Below are 21,386 nucleotides of genomic sequence, written 5' to 3'. Positions count from 1 at the left end.
TTTTTTTAAGAGCTTGATAACTTTTTTTTAAAAAAAAACGCATAAAATTTGCAAAATCTCATCGGTTCTTTATTTGAAACGTTAGATTGGTTCATGACATTTACTTTTTAAAGATAATTTCATTTAAATGTTGACCGCGGCTGCGTCTTAGGTGGTCCATTCGGAAAGTCCAATTTTGGGCAACTTTTTCGAGCATTTCGGCCGGAATAGCCCGAATTTCTTCGGAAATGTTGTCTTCCAAAGCTGGAATAGTTGCTGGCTTATTTCTGTAGACTTTAGACTTGACGTAGCCCCACAAAAAAAAGTCTAAAGGCGTTAAATCGCATGATCTTGGTGGCCAACTTACGGGTCCATTTCTTGAGATGAATTGTTCTCCGAAGTTTTCCCTCAAAATGGCCATAGAATCGCGAGCTGTGTGGCATGTAGCGCCATCTTGTTGAAACCACATGTCAACCAAGTTCAGTTCTTCCATTTTTGGCAACAAAAAGTTTGTTAGCATCTTGGTTGACATGTGGTTTCAACAAGATGGCGCTACATACCACACAGCTCGCGATTCTATGGCCATTTTGAGGGAAAACTTCGGAGAACAATTCATCTCAAGAAATGGACCCGTAAGTTGGCCACCAAGATCATGCGATTTAACGCCTTTAGACTATTTTTTTGTGGGGCTACGTCAAGTCTAAAGTCTACAGAAATAAGCCAGCAACTATTCCAGCTTTGGAAGACAACATTTCCGAAGAAATTCGGGCTATTCCGGCCGAAATGCTCGAAAAAGTTGCCCAAAATTGGACTTTCCGAATGGACCACCTAAGACGCAGCCGCGGTCAACATTTAAATGAAATTATCTTTAAAAAGTAAATGTCATGAACCAATCTAACGTTTCAAATAAAGAACCGATGAGATTTTGCAAATTTTATGCGTTTTTTTTTAAAAAAAAGTTATAAAGCTCTTAAAAAATCACCCCGATATATGTCTGGATGTATTGTATGTCTGGATGTATTGTATGTACATATAGTTTTTTTAAAACTTGTATTCAGCAAGCGGTGTCTGCAGTGAGCATAGTGCTGATTTCTAAGAAAATATTCGCAAAACAATCGCGAGAATGCAGTTTAATTTGATATGAAGTGATGACTTCGATTCGAAAAAAATTATAATAAAATAAAAATAGTGCGTAACCGATTTACAAAAAGTAAAAGCAAAATAGTTTGTGCCAATAATAGAACAAAGTGCATGAAAACACGACGAACCCACAAATAGAAACCGTAAAAACATAAAAAAGGTAAATATGCTAGTAAATAATATATGTATATACATATGTATTAATATGTAATCATATTAAAGTATGAAGCAGATGTTCCACCACTTAACTGAATTACAACAATTCATTGCATTCAATACTAACTGCAAAATACAAAGAACACAACTCACTTAGTCATTTTGAAGATTCTATCGCGGAGTGAGGGTTGGTGCTGTACATACATATGTATGTACGTACATACCATTTTTGTACAAATGTATTGCGAAATGAAAGCGAATAAGTTTACCCAAGTAGTTTATGAAAGGAGGTTAGAAAAGTGAATGCACCCATTAAATGCATTTTATTTATTATTTTACATATTTATATATTGTATGTACATATGTATATACATATGTAGACAAATGTAAAATATTTACCGTTACCGTTGCTGTTAAATGCTCTCAGATATGACAAGTGCATATATTGACATAAATTAAAGAGGTGAAGGAAATATTGGAATTCTTGGAAAAATGCAATTACTTACACACAATTTCAATTTGGCGCTATCGCTCAAGTTGTCATATTCATTACATATTTTTTTATTTCACTTATAAGATATTGTGTACTCTAAGAGTTAAAAGGTTTTTAAAATTAAAATTTATTTAATTGTGTTACTGTGAATTGTATATGTAAATGTTTTTTCTGTTCATATGTACATAAAACGCATATACGCATGATGCTAGGAATCCTCTTTTCAGCCATCAAAGAATAATTTTTTTACAACTTCCTAAAAAGAAGTTCTACTAAATCAAATGTTTAATAATATTTCCACTTACAAACTGCAATGAAATCATTGAAGAACAAATAAATGTAATAAAGAGTCAAATTATAAAATGACGTCAACCCAAGAACGTTAGATTTCAAAGTTTAGAACACCGCTCGTCATGAGCGGAAAACCAAAACTATCAAACTTTTATAGTATTTGCAAACATACCCATACAAATTTCTGCCCCTCTTGTTGCCGGATCTCAAGTTTTTTTTTTTGTATCAACAGAAAATATATGTATACCTAAAGTAACATAGAAGAATGCTGGCGAGTTGACAGTTCTGATCGGATAAAAATCCGCTGGGTTCCGGTTACATACATACCAACGGTTCAGATCTACTCAAAATTTCATGAAATTTATAGTTTGGTAAAATGAATACCCATTTCCTATAATTTTTAATTTATAATATTAGTACAATTTTTTGGCAGAAAAAAAAATATTTACATACATATATACTAAGTATGCTATTTTTGGAGTAATGTATCGCAATAGTCAATGATTGTCAAGCGGCACTTAAGGTGTTTTCAGTTTATGAGATTAAATCACTATTGGTGCAGGAGTGCATAGAACAGCTGAATAGTCCGACAGATCGCAACCAAGTGCAGCTTAGCTAGGTGCCAGATCACACTGGTATGGACGGCAATGAACTAGCTGACGAGTTTGTCCGCTGTGCAGCTGCTACTAGAATGGTGGGATCGAAACACTGAATTGTGGTTGGTTCTCATAACATAAAGGAGTTGTTTCATAAGGAGAAGAGAGTGGGCACGAAAAAGTATTGGCTGCAAGTTACAGGTGTGCGCCAGGCAAAGTTGTTAAGGGATTCTTACGACCTCACTAGGTGTAAAAGCACATTTAACCTCCCGAGGTACAAATTTCGGCTACTTGTCGCATTGTAATTTGGGTCTAACCCCTTGTTCAAACTGTCGGTTCTGCGACAGGGAGCCGAAAACGCTCGATCACCTGATGCTAGACTGCACAGCAGACTGTAGATGCAAAATCAAAGCTCTTGGAAGTTGTTGTTGTTGCTGTAGCGGCAGAATTCTGCCGTGTTGACAGTCCTTAAACGGATAAAGAATCCGGGTCCGTTCCGGTTATATAGACCCGACTGTCGAGAGAACGGAAGCCCTTGGATCTAAGTATCCGATTAGGGATCACATCGCTTCAATAACACCCAGCAGTATACTGGAATTTATCAGTGTGCTGAGTTTATATGAGTTGTTGTGACAGAGAGGTGTCCACAAGAGAACTTACATATGTCCCGGTGCAAAGCTTAAATTATATCTATCTATCTGGTGTTGTAGTTTTAAGTTTAACCGCCAAATGTTCTCGTCTATGTCATGTAATAGCAGAGGACTATTTCAATTAGATCGATGTCAGTCTGTGTTTTTATAATACCTACAGATTTGCAAATTTTCACTACGCTCCCAAGAAGCCAATCATTTGTCGGGACCGCCGATATGGGAGCATTATTACATACATATACATATGTAAGTATGTAACTGCCTATATTTTATTTGAGAAGATATCTTCCGAAACTTGGCACGGATTATTGTCCAATTGAATTACTGAACAAATTGTTTTGATCGGACTAGTATAGCATATATGTATGTACATAGCTACCATACATATTGAAAAACCGAAATCTTGTATGAGAACTTTTTTGTCAGGGGTAATAATAAAGCTTATTTACAACCAAAGATAAAGTTTTTTCTTGTTTATGAGTGCTCTTGTGTTTAATTTGTGATTACCACCGCGTTGATCAAGAAATTTATTATCAAATAAGTATTTTATTGCGAAAAAATTGCCATAGGAGTCAACGCGTGGGCATAATTTAATTGCTATGGTACTCAGTTTTTTTTTTACTTTATTCACCACACAGACTTTTCTAGGGGGTATACAGGGGCACCTATCCTTGGTATGGCATATAAAAATGTACATATAAGAATATCATTAAATTAATGCTGAAAACAATCATCAGTTAGATAACATAAATACATATATGTACATACATACATATACATATGTATATAGATATATATATATATGTATATGTATGTATGTAAATGCTTATGTTTACATACATATGTATGTATATGTTAATTTGTAAAAATTTTATTATTGGATAGCACGCGGTTTATTGGATATGTAGTTACATACTATATACATACATACATATGCACACAATTAATATGATACCAAACAGAATATTTTACTTGCAAGTCATTGTATCGTATATGTATGCTTACGAACGCCATATAATTTACATATGCATACATGCATTTATGACAATGTATACATGTATATACATACATATGTACATTAGGATGGCTGTTATTTCCCCAAGTAGATTGTTTTTGCAAACACCCGCTGAATTTAGAGTTTTTGCCCAATAAAATTATCCAACGTAAATTCAGCAACAGTTGAAGTTGAGCATGCAAACATTACCATGCCGTATGAGCAACACAGAATTTTCATATGAGACCCTTGTATGACTGGCGCTACATTTGATGTACATATAACATTAACTGAGTTTAAAGTTTAAAGCAATGGTTTTATGGAGCCGGCAGGTAACAATATTTATGTGGGTAGACTGCATCGCATGCATTTATGTATTGTATGTATATTTCTTGTAAAACTTGTATTCACCAAGCGGCGACTGCAGTGAGCATAGTGCGGATTTCTAAGAAAATAAATATTAGCAGAACAATCGTGTGAGGGCAGTTTAATTGAATAAGTGCTGACTTCGAAATAATAATAATAATAATAGAAACATAAGTAAGGAAGAGCTAAGTGCGGATATAACCGGCTATTTGCAACTTGTAAGGATTAAGGGGGGAGCCTGCTTATTTTTTTGAAGATTTTTTTGTGAGGGAAAGAAATAACTGATTAAAGCGAAATTTCAAGGGTTTATAGTTATATATTTAAGCATCATTCACAAATTTTTTGGATACGAAATTTTTGATATTCCGCCTTTGGGTAGCAATTGGCCGATGCATCTCGCATGTGCATTTGTCGGACGGCGAGCAGGATGCAAGTCGCAATTTCTGCTGGAAATAAAAAATTCAAAGAGATTCATATTTTTTAATAATTTATCTTCTAGTTAAACTAAAAAAATTCCAAAAAAAGTGTAAAATTTTACAAATTTTTTATAAATTGAAAAAAAGGTAGATTTGACAAAAAAAAAATTGACTTTATGTTGTTTAAAAATTTGTTCAAACTTAACTTTTCTTAGTTTTTTTAGTTTAAATAGCAGATAATTTAATGCCAAAGCTAATAAACTTTGCCCCAATTCCATACGAGGTTTAGTTTTTTTTCTTTCCTGCCCTCAAAGTTTTCGCTTTGTGCTCAAGCGCTCATACATCTGTTAGACGCTCGGTCACTATTTCCCTTCTAGCTTCGAAAATATTTCGAATTTCCATCTGTAACTTTGGGGACATATTCTTACATTATTTTTAAAGAGATTTAAGCAAAAAAAAAAAAATCGATTTTTTGAAGCTTCTAAAGCTTCCCTTAAAGCCAGGGAACTACCTTCAAGTACATATATGGGGTCTAGGGCGAGTTTTCACCCGATTTTCTTTATTGTGAGCACAAATGTGCACCGTTATAAGAAAACACGCTCTCTCAATTTTATTAAGATAACTCACATATTGGTCGATATGTGCGGTATAAAGTCGCCTGGAAGTGCGAAAACCTTGATATTAGGCATATCGGGGCTAAGGGAAGTATTGACCCGACTTAACACATTTGTAGCACACATATGTACATACTACTATCAGGAAGGGATTCTCTCAGAATTTCCATTATATATCCCACACATTTATCGATATTTTCCGTAGAAAGTCAACTTACCATAAGCACAGGGTATATATTCAGGGTCAATATTCAGTACCTAGGGGCTTGAACAGTTTTGGTGCGATTTACGTAATTTCTAATCATAAGGTGGCTCATCTCAAATGCCCAAATAAAGCAAAATTTTATTCTGATATATTAATTCATTATTGATTTGTATACTAGAAAGTGAGAGTTTCAAATGGAATTTAAAATTGTGTTCTACGGGAAGTAGGCGTGGCTGTAATCCGATTTCACTCATTTCTACAAAAATGCCAGAGGGATGTCATGTACCAAATTTTGTTGAAATTCCTTCGACAGGTCTCTAGATGTGTGATTTCACCTAAAAGTGGCCCAATTTTGACCTAGGCTGTATTAAAGGCCTCACATAACATCTCGAAAGTAAAATTTAATGTCTCTGGTGTATTTAGCTACTCAATTATCGTGCTTTTAGTATTTTTTAGCAATACCGTTATATGGGAAGTGAGGGGGTTACCATCCGATTTCATCAATATTCACACTGTTGGCAGGAGTTCTTAAAATATTTGTGCTAGATGAATTTGGTTGCTATAGCTTTAATGGTTTAGGAGAGGGCGGGGCCACGTACACTTTTTAAAAATTGTTTGCCAACCGGATTTCAACTCATCTTGTCATCCTGATATACATATGTATATATATACACATATAACCCTATATTTTCTCGCTGTTTTTTTAGGTGATACGTTAGGTGAACAAAATATTATACTCTGTAGCAAAAGTAAAATCATGTTGCTAAAGTAAAATAAAAATAGTGCGTAAGTGAATTAGAAAAAGTAAAAGCAAAATAGTTTGTGCCAATAAGAGAACAAAGTGCATGAAAAGCACGACGAACCCACAAATAGAAACCATAAAAGCATAAAAAAGCTAAATTTGCTAATAAATAATAAATATGCATATATACATATGTACATATGTAATCATATTAAAGTATAAAGCAGACGTTCCACCACTTAACTGAATTACAACGATTTGTTGCATTCATTGCTAACTGCAAAATACAAGGAACACAACTCACTTAGTCATTTTGAAGATTCTGTCGCTGAGTGAGGCTTGGGGCTCGACGTTAATATTTATACATAAACATGTGTATAGGTATGTATGTACTTATATGTATGTATATCGTCACCTGAAATGCAAAATAACGTAACAACATTTTCCAAAATTTACAGAGGAAGGAATGAAACACGTAATAAAATGAAACATAAGTGAAACAAAATTTAAATACTGGTTAAAACTAGGTTATATCTGTTAGCAGAACTTTAAAATGTTGGACATATGTACTTACATATGTATATGTACATATGTAATTTGAAATAGTGGATCGTAATCAACGCAGCACTCAATTTCGAAGTTTTTGATGATACGTTATTTTGCATTTTAGGTGACGATATATAGCATTTGTATAAATAAAGTGTCCCAAGTGATTTGTGGAAGGAGGCTAGAAAAGTGAAAGCACCCATTAAATGCATATCTTCCGTAGCTCGAAGTACTCCATGACTTGAACTCTAGAATTTGCAATAGAAGTCAGAGTTCCTACAAATTTCCTTCCATAAATCGAACTTCTAAAAAGGCACGTGATTCTCTAAGTCGCATTTTTCGGCGAAAATCCACTTGGTCAACAGCTGCTCACGTAGAAGTCGCCGCGAGAATTTACCCCTTCAAATGCTGCTATGACAGATTACGGGTGGGTAATGAAATTTGCGTAGCCGGATTTATAACAGATGAAAATAGATGTTGGTCCAAGAACGTTAGATTTCAAAGTGTGGAACACAGCTCGTTTTTGAGCGGAAAACCAAACTATCAAACTTTTATAGCATTGGCAAACATACCCATTAAAGCGGTTACTCCTATTGTTGTTGAATCTCCTGAAAACATTCCTGAAGTAATTTTGAATAATGCCTTACAGTCCTTGGCCGGATAAAAATATGCTTGGGTAGGTGCAAACTGCGAATTGAGTAAAAAACGAGATATCTTGATGAAACTAAAAAAAAAATAACTAGTTCATAGAAGGGCGGAATCGGACTACTTATTGGGCTGTAGGATCTACTCTCTGTTCCAGAAATTTAATTTGAATTGTAAACTTAAAATCTGTACTAACCTTTAAACGAACCGATAATATAAACGCTTGGTAATAATTCCATCTTCATAAAAATCCCTTCAGTATGTGTTTCAAATTGATCTTTGTTGGTGTGTTTCTGTCTCTCAACTCTAAAATACACATTTAAACATAATTTGTGACGTTGTTTGCAATTTTATCACATAAATACTTACCAATGTCTCATTTTTTAAACTTCTGCAACTCGCTCATCAACAGAAACTCGAATCACCAATTTTTCGTTTGAAACGGATTCAATGGTTAGATCCATTGCTTTTCAATTATAGGTTATGGTTAAATGGCTGATACTTCAGCGTTGCAGCCGGATCAAATTTAGACTGTTGTGCTTTTCAATTATACTAATAGGAATGAAATTGCTTTGAATCGCAATTTTTGTGTATAATAACTCAAGAACTGCTGAAACGATTTTTCTGAAAATTGGTGATGAGGTAGCTCGGAACGTATATTACAAATGTTTCGAAAGAATTCAAAATTCATTATTTTTCGACATCGTCAATGGATTACAATTAAATTTGGTATTAAATTAACTTATACTACAGGTCATAGACTCACTTGACTTTATTACTAGATTTTGCTACGCATTAGCGAAAATGATATTGAAGTTATCCGCAAATGATATACATACATATGTATATGTATGTACATATCTACTTATGTATGTACATACATATCTATATGTGAGATAAACATAACCAAAGATTTTTATTATATTTAGTTGATGTGAAAAACTTCAACCCAAGGATTATATTAGAAATATGTATGATGTTTAGATCAAGGTCTTTAAAAAATGTTAGCTCAAGGTCTAATAAAAAATTAATATCCGCATTACATTTTTTGATATCATGTTGCACTCTTTTAAACCAAAGCCCCCACGGAACTATTATCTTAAATACATTACAGTGCTCTAGGGCAGTTCGACCAAATTACACATTATAGGTATAATTAAATTAAATTTTTGGTTCTGCCACTAATCGCATAAAAAAATCGCGTAAAGTTAGTTAGTTTTCCAATATTAACTGACGAATTGGTTCCGAATATAAAAAATATCGCGTATAACAAAATATACGCGCAAAAAAATATTCAAAAATAATACAATAAGTTTCAAATTTCAGACTTATGATTTATTCACTCATAACAAAATAAAAAATACAAAACAAAAACCATATATAAAAGAGAAGAAAATAAAAAATAGGTAGATTTATTGAAAAAACCGTTGAATGCTGTTTAATCACTGCCATAATTCGCAGTTTAAATTATTCTTAGCCACTTATTTTGATGGCCGGCGCTGATATCACTAGAATTTGTATCAGAATCAATAGTAAGAAATTCCGATGTAGTTCTTTATATCTTAACATGCAGAGACTCAATTATTTTTGAAAAATTCGTGCAAAATTCAGTATCATTTGCTACAAAATAATTTTCCAAAGTTTAAGACCACGCAAAAAACGAAAGAAAGCAATCGCGTTAAAGTGAGAAATTCGCGTAAAAATAATAATAATCATGCACGCAAACTTAAACATTCTTCAATGTAAACAATTTTATCTCATATACATAAGTATGTACATACATATGTAGTATGTATGTTGACATTTTTAAGTGACTTAACGTCACGTCACACTCACGAGTAAAGGGAATACGTGGATATGTACCATAGGGCTAATGATTGTGCGCACACATCTTTATGGTTTATATGTAATATTCACATCGATCCGTGTATTGCACTTTGGGTGTGATTAGCGAAACGAATATTTGATAATTTAATTTATTTAATTCTTGGCGGCAAATTGCCTGACCGAAATTGTGGATGGGAACATTTTTCCGTCAGGGGTAAAGTGGCTTATTTACAACCGAAGGTAATGTTTTTGTTCCGTTTCTGTCTGCTATTTTTTAACGTTTATTTTATGGTTATCAACGCCTTCATCAAGATATTTGTTAATAAATAATTATTTTATTGCGAAAAAATTGCCATGGGAGTCAACGCGTGGCCATCATTTAGTTGCTATGGAACGTAGATTGTGTTTACGTTATTCACCACACAGACTTTTTATAGGGGCTCGTATTCTTGGTATGGCATTTACTAGTACATTATATATAAATTATGTATATATGTATGTATTTCGGTTAATTTGCAAAAAAATTATTTTTGGATAGCATGTGGTTATGCGGTAATTTGTTGGGTGTCAAAACAAATTAACATATGTACATACATACGTAAATGTTTATGAAATATTGTAAGTACATATTTTATTTGAAAAACAAACAGAATATTTTATTTGCAAGTCATCGTATTATAATTATGTTGTGTTCGTACATAATTTACATATCGTTACCTAACCTAAACTAACAGTAGCTAATGCTACTTCGCGCTCGGTAAATGGTTTGAAGAAAAGAAATGTGTGCCTTTAGGTAAATTTTATTTGTATATACATATGTACATGTGTACATGTTTTTCCAAATATGAAGTGAAATAAAACTCATTATTTTGATGGTAAGAAAATTTTGTGGTTTTTTGACCGATTTGACGGGCATTCTGGTACCCAAAGATTTTCTCAAGTGGCAATAGTGCTCATATCGCTTACTTATGCAGACAAGAATTTGAATGTTTAGTTAATTTATTACATTTACATAATTTTTAAAGAATATTATCTGCAAGTTATGCGGAATTTGCGCTATGCAATTCGCCAGAAACGCCCGGATTTGTGAAAGAACGAATAAGTACTGATAACGTCCCTGCTCACGGATCGTTGCTTGTGCGCGAATAATTGGCAAAAAAAAAAAAAAAACAACCTGCGTATTCCCCAGATCTGGCCTCCTATGATTTTTTTGTTTCCAAAACTGAAGAGGCCTGTGAAAGGACTTCGCGACGGTTGAGATAAAAACTGCATCGAAGAAGGAGCTATATAAGACCAAAAATTATATTTTTAAATTCTGGCAAAAATGGAATATATGTATCTGGGGGTGATTACTTTGAAGAGAATAAAATAGATATTCATGAATAAATAAACACATTCTTAAGAAATACAACACTTTTTGAACAAACCTCATAATTTTTAAAGTAAATGTTAAAATAACGGTTCCATCTGGTATAGCGCTACATTTTGTATAAGAATATATATTATTTTCAAAGCTGTACATTTATTTGCTTTGAAGATAAAAAAATTTCATGTTCAATAATATACACGAAAAGAATGTTTTGATTTTTTTTTATTTATGGGTAGTCGAAAAAGTCTTTTCGTATTTCTAATCAAACTTAAACTTATTTTTTTATATTTATACTAATAAATAAATAACAGATATTTATTTGGTCGACCACTTTTTGCCATTTTTCCGCTAGAGACATTATTCTATCAGTGCAAAACTTCCATCAGTGTAAATCGAAATTTCGAAATTTCCAGAACGGAAGCGAGCAAACCATTGTTGTGCTACGCGAACAGTATCGCGATACAGCATCGTCTCCGTAAACTTCACAAATTTTATTGGTGGCTTACGTGCAGGGGCGTCGCGAGGGGGGGTGTGACACCATGAACGAGTCGGTATTTTCGCATTGACGCATTATTGCTGATTGAAAGCACATCAGTGTCATTCCAACAAATGAATGACGATTCGCAAATTAACGCATTGCTAGCGAGTTCAGTTGCATTTGCTGAAAAGTGTCAGATCAACCCTGAAAATGACTTTTCGAAACACCACAGAACACGCCGTGCTCCGAAGAAATATGACGATAATCCAGCAACTGCTTGTAATTTTGATTTCCAGGCATTTTATAGAAAAGAATTCAAAATTGTCCTCGAAAATTTCAAAAATTGTATTCAAAATAATTTGCAAGAAACTATGTCAACCTTCAAACCCATTCAAGAGATGTTCAGGATTCCAGCTAACAGAAGTAATATTACAATAGAATCTATACAATTTGTTGTGCAATTGGAACCTAAGTTCTTCAGTGAAGATCTAGATTGTATTTTTGCTGAAACACAAATTCTTTTTGATTCATGTAAAGAGTGTAAATCTTTCGATGACATTTCTATAGTAGCGTACAAATTGAGAAAGGTCATTCCTTCTGCGTACAAAATTGTTCATTACACAATGACTGCTCCTGTCACGTCAGCTTCATGTGAACGTTCTTTTAGTAAATTGAAATTTGTTTTCAACGATTTGCGTACAACAATGGGGGATGAACATTTGAATTCTTTGATGCTGCTTTCTTCTTCAAAGATAAAGTAGACGAAATCGATCTGCGCGATGTTGTTGGAAAATGGTCAATGTTGAAACATCGCAGAGTGAAAATATAACTCAGAAATTTATATTTTTTGCAATTCAATTTCTTAAGAAAATCTTGTTTTTTCCCGCTTAACACGTCGCTGAACAATATATGTATGTATTTTATATTAAGAGAAACATATTAAATGATGATTATACTAATATGTATATTATGCTATTATGTTGCCAAACTTCTCCGTAATACCTTATCAGAAATGAAGATATCCTTATTTTATATATACATATTTATAAACATATACATTAAATCGGCAAATTCTTGAAATGAGTCGGCATTTCAAAGGGACTCAGACCCCCATGATCTGGGTCCTCGCGACGCCCCTGCTTCCGTGGCATTCTTCCCTTTTTTTTACAAAAATTTCAAAATATAGCGAATTTCTTCATTATTATCACCCATTTCTGAACAGCTGTAACTTTTTTTTACCTTCCGCGAATTATTTTTTTTAGGTAAATGAAGCTTAAAATCTCACCTTTCCAACACTATACGGTATGACACAATGTGATTGGTAGCACTGGGGATATACGACTACATCTATTGAGAAAATACGAAAAGATTTTTTTGACTACCCAATATTATTTTTATTTTACTATATCCTCAAAACCTTAAAACACTTTATATAATTCCTAAAATTCACATTTTTTATGCGGTCACACGCGGTGTGCCCCTCAAGACACGTCGAAGCTTATGCTATCAATCATATTTGAAAGCTTCATCGCAGGTAAGAAGTAAATAAATGTGTGCGCTTATACATATAAATATATACATACACATGTATGTACATACCGGCTTACATGTATAAAATTTCAAATGTGTCCATGTGCACTTTTATATACATACATGTGTACGTTGGAGCGAGTCGATTATTTTTCTTCTATAAAATCGCGTATGCGGGAAATGTTCTACGGATCATTCTGAACAACTTTGCCTCTGAGACTATGGCTCTAAAACCGGTTTCGAGCCAGCGATTTTGAGACGAAGTTTAAAAAATCTCAATAATCGGTTATATGACAGATATGTGATATAGTTGTCCGATCTGGTCGTTTCCGTCAAATGTTCAATAGAATATCAAAAAAACACTTAGGTATTAAATTTCATTGGTATGTCTCAAAACCAGACGAATACATTTTTATAATCCTCGATGAATAATCGTATGAATGTTAGTATGCATTTACGAACGTAAGAAAGCATGTTTAAGATAAGTTCTATGAAATATTAATATTAGTCATATGCGTTATTGAAAAAACTGCCAACTTGGGGAAAATAGGAAGTTGTGGTGAATACTTAGGTACATACATACATACATACATACATAAAAAAACATCTCGTATTTCTTATAAAACGGTGACTAAGTCATTTATAAATTCTAACTTCTCCTTCTTCTTTATTGGCGTAGACACCGCTTACGAGGGTTATAGCTGAGTTTACAACAGTCGCTCTTCTGTTTTCACTGTTTGGCGCCAATCGGAGATTTCAAGTGTAACCAGGTTCTTCTCCACTTGGTCTTTCCAATGGAGTGGAAGTTTTCTCTTCCTCTGCTTCCACCAGCGGGTACTGCGCCGAATACTTTGGAGTGTTTTCACCCATTCGGACGCCATGACCTAGCCAGCGTAGCCGCTGTCTCCTAATTCGCTGAACTATGTCAATGGCGTCGTATATCTAGTACTGCTCATCGTTCGATCGACTGCGGTATTCGTCTTTGCCAATGATATCGACGTCATCGGCGTACACCAGCAGTTGTACACTCTTGTAGAAGATTTTACTTTCTCTATTCAGCTCTGCAGCTCGAATTATTTACTCCAGCAGTAAATGAAAGAAGTCGCACGACAGGGAGTCGCCTCGTCTGAAACCTCGTTTGGTATCGAACGGCTCGGAGAGGTTCTTCCCTATACTGTCGGAGCTTTTGGTATGCTCAAAATCAGTTTACACAGCCGTATTCGTTTTGCGGGGATACCAAATACAGACATAACGGCCTAAAGGCAGCTCCTTTTCGTGCTGTCAAAAACAGCTTTATAATCGACGAAGAGGTGTGTCGATCCTCTTTTCACTGGTCTTTGGCAAGATTTGGCGTATGGTGAATATCTGGTCAGTTGTTAATTTTCCAGGCCTGAAGCCACACAGATAAGGTCCAATCAGTTTGTGGCCGGTGAGCTTTCATACAGTACGCTCGATAGAACCTAATATGCAATGTTGAGGAGGCTTATCCCACGCTAGTCGGCGCAGATTGCGAGGTCTCCCTTTTTGTGGATTGGGCAGAGCACACTTAAATTCCAACCGTCGGAAATACTATTTTTGCAAAATTTAATTTCTTGAATAAGCTTTCACTCATTGATACCACTTAAAATTTAATCGCTTTATAAATAAAATTCTGAGGAATTTCGAAGAGTGAATAAATCAGTAGTATATACATATATATATAGTATTAGAAAATTCGTTTTGTAAAATTTTAGATTCCTATCGGTATGATCCAGGACTCGGTTATTCGAATGTTAATTAACTAATGGAAAAGTACATCAGACGTTCTCAAATCGTTCGGTTGAAAAAAATTTCTTTTCTAGTCAAAAGAGTATCAAGCAACCATAATTATCAGGCATGCCCTACTATGACGTCAGCAAAACGCACGATATTATCAATATCAACCCTGCATTTGCTAGTTTGAAACGCCCTTTTGATAAAATAAAGCTGTCAATTGATTGATATATTTTATCATGAAATAGCCAATTTGCGCCAAAAAGTCGGGGTGTGTGGTATGCTTGTAAGCAGTACGGCGCCTACGTGCATAACACATCTACTTATGTTATTTACTTAAAGATAGATATGCAGTGTTACGTAAACTTTCAATATGAAGCATTGATTTTCACTACATTCGCAAATATGTAAATATGTGTTTATTGCAATTAATTAAGTAGGCACTTTTTGTTGAATTGCTTCGTTATATTTGCTCTTATGGAAAACTTCACAAATACAACATCCGGTTATATGAAAACGTGCATTGCTTTGAGTATTTAATTCCATGTGAACTCAATGCTTTGACTATACCAGAAAAAACTAAGAGCCTATAAAATGTAGGGTTTTTTTTTAAATAATGTATTTTTAATTGTACATCGGTAACTAAAAAAAAAAACAAAGTCGAGATCTTTGCTATTACATATGTACATACATATGTTCTGTCTCTGAGTTAGGCGGTTTTAGGAATAAGTACGGCATGATATTGCAAAATCTGTCTCTCTAACTCGACGCTAACGTTAAACTTTTTAAAAATAAAAAAATTCACTGCCAACACAACTTCACTTAACTTAGCACCGGCACTTAGTTATTGGGATGTGGGACTAAAAATATTATCTTCTTTATTAGTATAAAAAGTACGTGCCACGTTGTTTGTCCGCGATGGACTCCTAAACTATTGAACCGATTTTAGTAAAATTTAGCACTCCGTGTCCAATTGGAACCAACTTAGAAGATAGGATAGTAAGACAATTCATAAATAAAAAATACAGTGAAAGCTGTATTTAATGGACGCTCTATTAAGCGGACAACGCTATTAACTGCACAGAAAGGCTGGAAACCAGACGTTGAGAAATCAGCCCTAAATTCGTTATTTTTCCCAATAAATTTATTTGTATGAACATATTCAAAATTAAACCTCAAGTACAATCTCTTTAATTCTTATACCGACAAAAATGTTTTCGCCTTTATTCGTAAATAAAATTATCACTGTATTGAGTAGTTTATTATATGAATAATAGTATAAAATGTATACCACAGCAACGCGTGGCCGGATCCCCTAGTATTTATATAAAGTGTTTGTGTGTTGTTGTTTTATTCAAATTGAATATTTTAGATCCCATCGTTTATAGACTGGTCTGAAATACGTCATAATAATTGACTTGAAAACCCTACAATTAAAAGAGTTCGACTGCTGATGAGTTATGGCATTACAGGGTTTGCCCGGCTAGTAATAGGACTGAGTCGATTTAAAAAAATTTGTTGAACCAATCGTTACAATTCTTTAAAAACTTACAAAATAGGCTCCTTTTGCGTCGATGCAGCGTTGCCAGCGCGATTTCCATGCATTGAAGGCGTCACGGAAGGCATTCTTCGGAATAGCCTTGAAAGCCGAGGTGCATGCTGCTTGGATCCCTTCTGTCGTCTCAAAATGCTTGAAAAAGATTGCCTCTATGTCTCGAGATCTTACTCAAAGATACATGATTACGTTATTCAAAAATTGGGGATCACTTTCACACATGTTCACATTTTCTTGGCACCCTTCCACTCTCCGCAATTTCTGGTCATCAGTCGGCACTTTTGGGACCATTTTCGCACACACCTTGCGCATGTTCAACTGCTCCATCACAACGTCATGAACCACAGATTTTGATAAATTTAACATCTGGTGCAATTAAACAAATACTTAGTCGACGGACGACTTCGCGCACACAAGTCTCATTGTCGGTGTTTGTCGAAGTCGCAGGTCTTCTAGAACGGTCTCCATCAGCGACCTCTTCCCAGTCCTAAAAAACGGTCTGGTGCCACCGAAACATACCATTTCTTGCTAAAGCAACATCTAGGAAAGCCTGCTTGATCATATCAAACGTCTCTGTCGAACGCTGCATTTTTTGCTTGCACCATGTCCTGACTCTCCAGGTGCTCGGAAACAACTAACCAGCCGCTCGTTCGTTAGCTAAGAACGCCTTCTGCCGAATCCAGTCGGTGCGCGCAGGCTCCGAAGTACAGTGGCGGCGGAAGAAAATCAATCCTACTACTTTCGGGACAAACCCTGTATGGCTTAAAATCCGATGGGTTCTAGAAAACTGTGGCACAGCTGTACTATATCTCTATCTCTAGACAATTATTGTTATACACTCAAAAAATAATTTTTATTAAGTACTTGAACAGAAGTTTCTAAAAAAAAACATGACAGAAATTCTTGCTGTCTTAAAAGTCTCCATTGAAATGAAACGTATACATATGTACGTAATTTATTTTTCTAAATTAACAATTGACATGCAATTTGGGTTTGTGCATTTATTATATCACAATTCAATGGAATTTGTTTGCGTATTTTCTTATTGTTTCGATGCATTTCATTTCCTCTTCGATGGTGCAAGTCAATTAAGATCATTTTCTATTTGTTATACACGCTGTTTTTTCCGTTGTTTATTCGTTAGATAATACTTCAGTGAGTATGATTGAGTTCCGTAATTGATTTCTCATTACATACATATTTACTTTCGGTTTTCAACCAGTGATACGGATAGACGGCTGTGACGAGTGATGTTTGATTTAGATTTTCACATCATTCATTATAGTTTTTAATTTGGTGTACAAATAAATAACGCTGTATATATGTAGTATATATGTATGTATGAATATGTAAGCCTATGCAAGCTCTAACAGTAATGCACATATAACTTCTAGAACACAGTAATTTGACTGAGAAATTTCTCGTCCATTAAGTAAATATATTATTCGTCGGATTTTATCTCAAAAGTTATGAAAGTGAGTCTAAACATATGCAGCAGGAAAAATATATTTTGTATGGAAAGAAAAAATTCTATATTATAAAATTAGGACAAAATGAAATTTTAAGGCGGTTTCTACGTAGGTTGACTTTTATATTTAGCCATTTAACTAACACCCTAGTGTTGCAATCTGTCAACTCGCAACTTTATCGTACAGTTTGACATTTTTGAAGGTATAGTTACTACTCAGAACATATAATATCTGGTCAGTTGTTAATTAATCTCTGTAAAAAATGGTATGAAATGCGAACATTTTCGGGCGATTATTTTTACAACTTTGTATAATCCCCTCAGCAACAGTGCATCGATGAACTTATAATTTTTGGCTATGAAGCACCATCAAGGACCAGCGTTTATCGATGGTATAGTGAATCCAAACGAGATCGTAGATCACTTTAAGACGAATTTCCTGAAGGTCGTCCAATCAGTTGTTGTTCCGGAAACTATTGATAATGTGCGCGAACTGATATTGCAAGATCGTTATGTGACCTATTGTGAGATTGAGAGAACTATAGGTATTACGATCAGTGGGACCAGTATGCATTCAATATTGCATAGGCATTTTTTTCACATTGGATAACACAGTTTGTCGATCGTGTCGCTTGGTTGAGAGAAATGTTGAAAAAATACGATAACGGTTCAGAACGCATGTTTTGCAGATAACTCAATCTGAGTGGTAAAAGTGCTTTGGCAATTGGTTCAAACGCATACAAAAGTGTATAGATCTTAAGGGGTTGATTATATACTATATAATGTAATTAAAAGGCCGAAAAAAGCGAATTTTGCACAATTTTTTCTTAGAAAACTTTTAAATTTATTAAATCAAAAATTTCTACACATATTATGGTATCTTTTAATTGTATTTCAAGACTTAGTATTAGTAAAAATATTTATTTGGAAAGGAACTACAGCTGATCTCCGGGAGCACCTCTCAAAAAAGACATTTTGGGGCGCCCCTATATCTCTGAACTGAATCCTCCGAAATTACAAAAAAAAACCGATTTCGTTAAACTCGTGATTAATTGGAGGAATATGCAAAATAAAATTGTTTGACAAAATGGCGGTTTCTAAAAAAATTTGATTTTTGACCAAAATTTCATACTGAATTTGTTAAAAAAAAATTATACTAATTAGTACTAAAAAATAATATAAATAAGAGGCTCGTGTTAAAATTTGAGACTAATCGGCTTAACCGTTTTCGAGTAATGTTGGTCAACGACTTTGAAAACACCATTTCGAGAAAAACGCGTTTAAACTTGGGAATGCACTTCTAAGCACTCTGAAACGCCTTTTCAAATTTGCGTGTAACTTCGAAAATATGCACCGGAACGATACGAACGATTTTCTGTGTGTATTCTTAAATGGAAGTACATTAAAAAAATAAAATAAAATAAAAATTGATTTTTTGAAAATTCTAACTGTATATAACCCCTTAATGGAGAATATTTTTAAAATAATAAAGAGATTTTCGATGATTAATATTTTGTTTTGTTCTCTTACTCCGAAATATGTATAAAAAGCACTTGAATGTCCCAACCCCAAGAGCCAACATTTTTTGAAAAGAAACTAAAGTCTTCTAAATTTCCGAAGCTATAGTTGTTTGTATACCAGTTTGCAGGGAATTACAGAGATAGTCAAACTTTAGAACAGAGAGGTATTCTTAAATAGTCCGTAGACATCTTAGGACTAGAAGAATTCATCCATTTAGTATTTCCACTAAATTGTTTTTGCTCAATAAAAAAGTTGTTATGAAATCTCCAACTATAAATTGCACGTTAATTTTTGCATGTGTCGAAGGTTGTTCTAGAAATCTTGCAGCTATAAAATTCTACAAAAATATACAGTCGAAGTATACATTTTTCCGCATAATTTCTGCTAAACCTTTTAAGCATTTATCTTTCTAACAGGTGGCGCAAAAATTACCTTCCGATGTTTTTTGGAAAGTGAAAAACTTTTTTAAAAAATGGAAAACTTTGATTCTGTTTGTGGATTATTTTTTTTTTTTTTGGTCTTTTAAATTTTTTTACATCAAGTCAAGAATATATCATGTAAATGGCTGCCGCCACAGTTGATTGTCATTTGAGTCCTTTTTATGGCATTTTCCATCACTTTGGCCAGAACTTCCGGCGATAGGTCCTCGCATTCTTGACGGATATTGTCTTTAAGAGCTGCAACAGTCTGAGGCTTGTTGACATAAACCTGGTACTTCAAAAAGCCCCACAAAAAGAAGTCTGGAGCGGTCAAATCAGGCGAACTTGCTGGCCAGTGCAAATCGCCAAAACGGGAGATTGGCGCCCGGGAAATGCATCCTTCAGCATATCGGTTGTGGCACACAGTGTATTTCGCATGTGTTTACTACACAAATGTCAAAACAAAACTGACATTAGAGGTCAATTACAAAATTTATAGCATCTTCTGATCATCTTCTGACTTTTGCGCCACCCGTTATATTGCAGAAATCGCTTATAGTCGCTAAACAGATTTAAAATTTACATAACCTCACATTTACGTCTACGCCGGTATTTTGTTTTTCACTTACTAGATATCGAATAGTCTAAAAATTATATTCTTTTCTATATTAGTAATTAGTAACAGCTAGCAAGTATGCAATTTCGGCCTTAGTATATGCTTAGTATATAGTTTTATGTATGAATGTATATATGTATATACTACGTCCCTCCGTCTTAGCGTAAATGTGTATATATGGTTTTATTTGCATCGATATTCGTGATGTCAAAACGTTTTAACGCCCCTTAAAATTGCTTAAATAGTGATACATACATGTGCATCACTACTTTTACAGATAATTCGCGACTTATGCACGTAATTGTATGTATGTACAAACATACATATGTCTCTAGTTTGGGGCTTTGGTTTACATTCGTCTCACGGTTGGCAATTTTTGTAAGAACCTGGTCATTAAATAAGTTATTGCATTTTGCTGCAACTGGAAATCGCTGAGTTTGCATTTACATTAACACAAACTGCATGTGTCTGTATGTATATATAATATGTATGTATGTATTTTACTGCAAATCTGTGCTGACGTTTTTCAGCAATGTATTGTTTATATTTTTACGGCCTTTATGGCTATCGACACTATTTCATGTACATATACATATACTTAATCTTTACCATTTTTCGTTAATTTCAGTGTAAAACGAAATGCAATCAGTGAAAACGAACGATTTGCCGGAGAATCCGCGCGAGCATGCCAATGTGTTATCAGCTCTTTCCTTTTGGTAAGTATAAACGAGATCAATAATCCGGGGAAAATGTGTTTGTGGCTTTTAATGTGAAGTGTATGTCTTGATTTTACATTAAGAAAACATAGGGTCGTCTTAAGTGCACTGAGCAATGCATTGAAATAGCCTAGAATGCTGACAATCTTGGTCACGGTTGAAAAAGATTTTAAATTCGTCTGTTTACTAACAGTCTCTTGTCTAATACGTTCTCTTTATAAGGGGAGCAAAGTTAAGGAAAGCCAAACTGGAACATTAGGGTTTAAAACAATAGACAATAGCATTTAAGAAATCACCGAAAT

General features: G+C 34.2%; 1 protein-coding gene across 5 annotated transcripts in view; it reads left to right on the top strand.

The window, feature by feature from the left end:
* Nucleotides 1-21,386, top strand: part of LOC120782274 (probable multidrug resistance-associated protein lethal(2)03659) — a 37,775-nt gene that overhangs the window by 1,457 nt on the left and 14,932 nt on the right. For 4 of the 5 annotated variants that reach the window (XM_040114465.1, XM_040114468.1, XM_040114466.1 and 1 more), the window contains exons 2-3: nucleotides 1,038-1,279; nucleotides 20,997-21,084. In XM_040114465.1, coding sequence (XP_039970399.1) covers nucleotides 21,008-21,084 — 77 coding nt within the window. In that variant the 5' untranslated portion in view covers nucleotides 1,038-1,279; nucleotides 20,997-21,007. Of the gene's footprint in view, nucleotides 1-1,015; nucleotides 1,280-20,996; nucleotides 21,085-21,386 lie in introns of all 5 variants that reach the window. The other variant, XM_040114467.1, reaches the window with a different exon arrangement.

Source organism: Bactrocera tryoni, chromosome 1, assembly GCF_016617805.1.
Source record: "Bactrocera tryoni isolate S06 chromosome 1, CSIRO_BtryS06_freeze2, whole genome shotgun sequence".
Classification (NCBI taxonomy): domain Eukaryota; kingdom Metazoa; phylum Arthropoda; class Insecta; order Diptera; family Tephritidae; genus Bactrocera; species Bactrocera tryoni.
The sequence above is the reverse complement of the archived record's forward strand: the minus strand, read 5'-3'. Positions and strand labels throughout refer to the sequence as shown.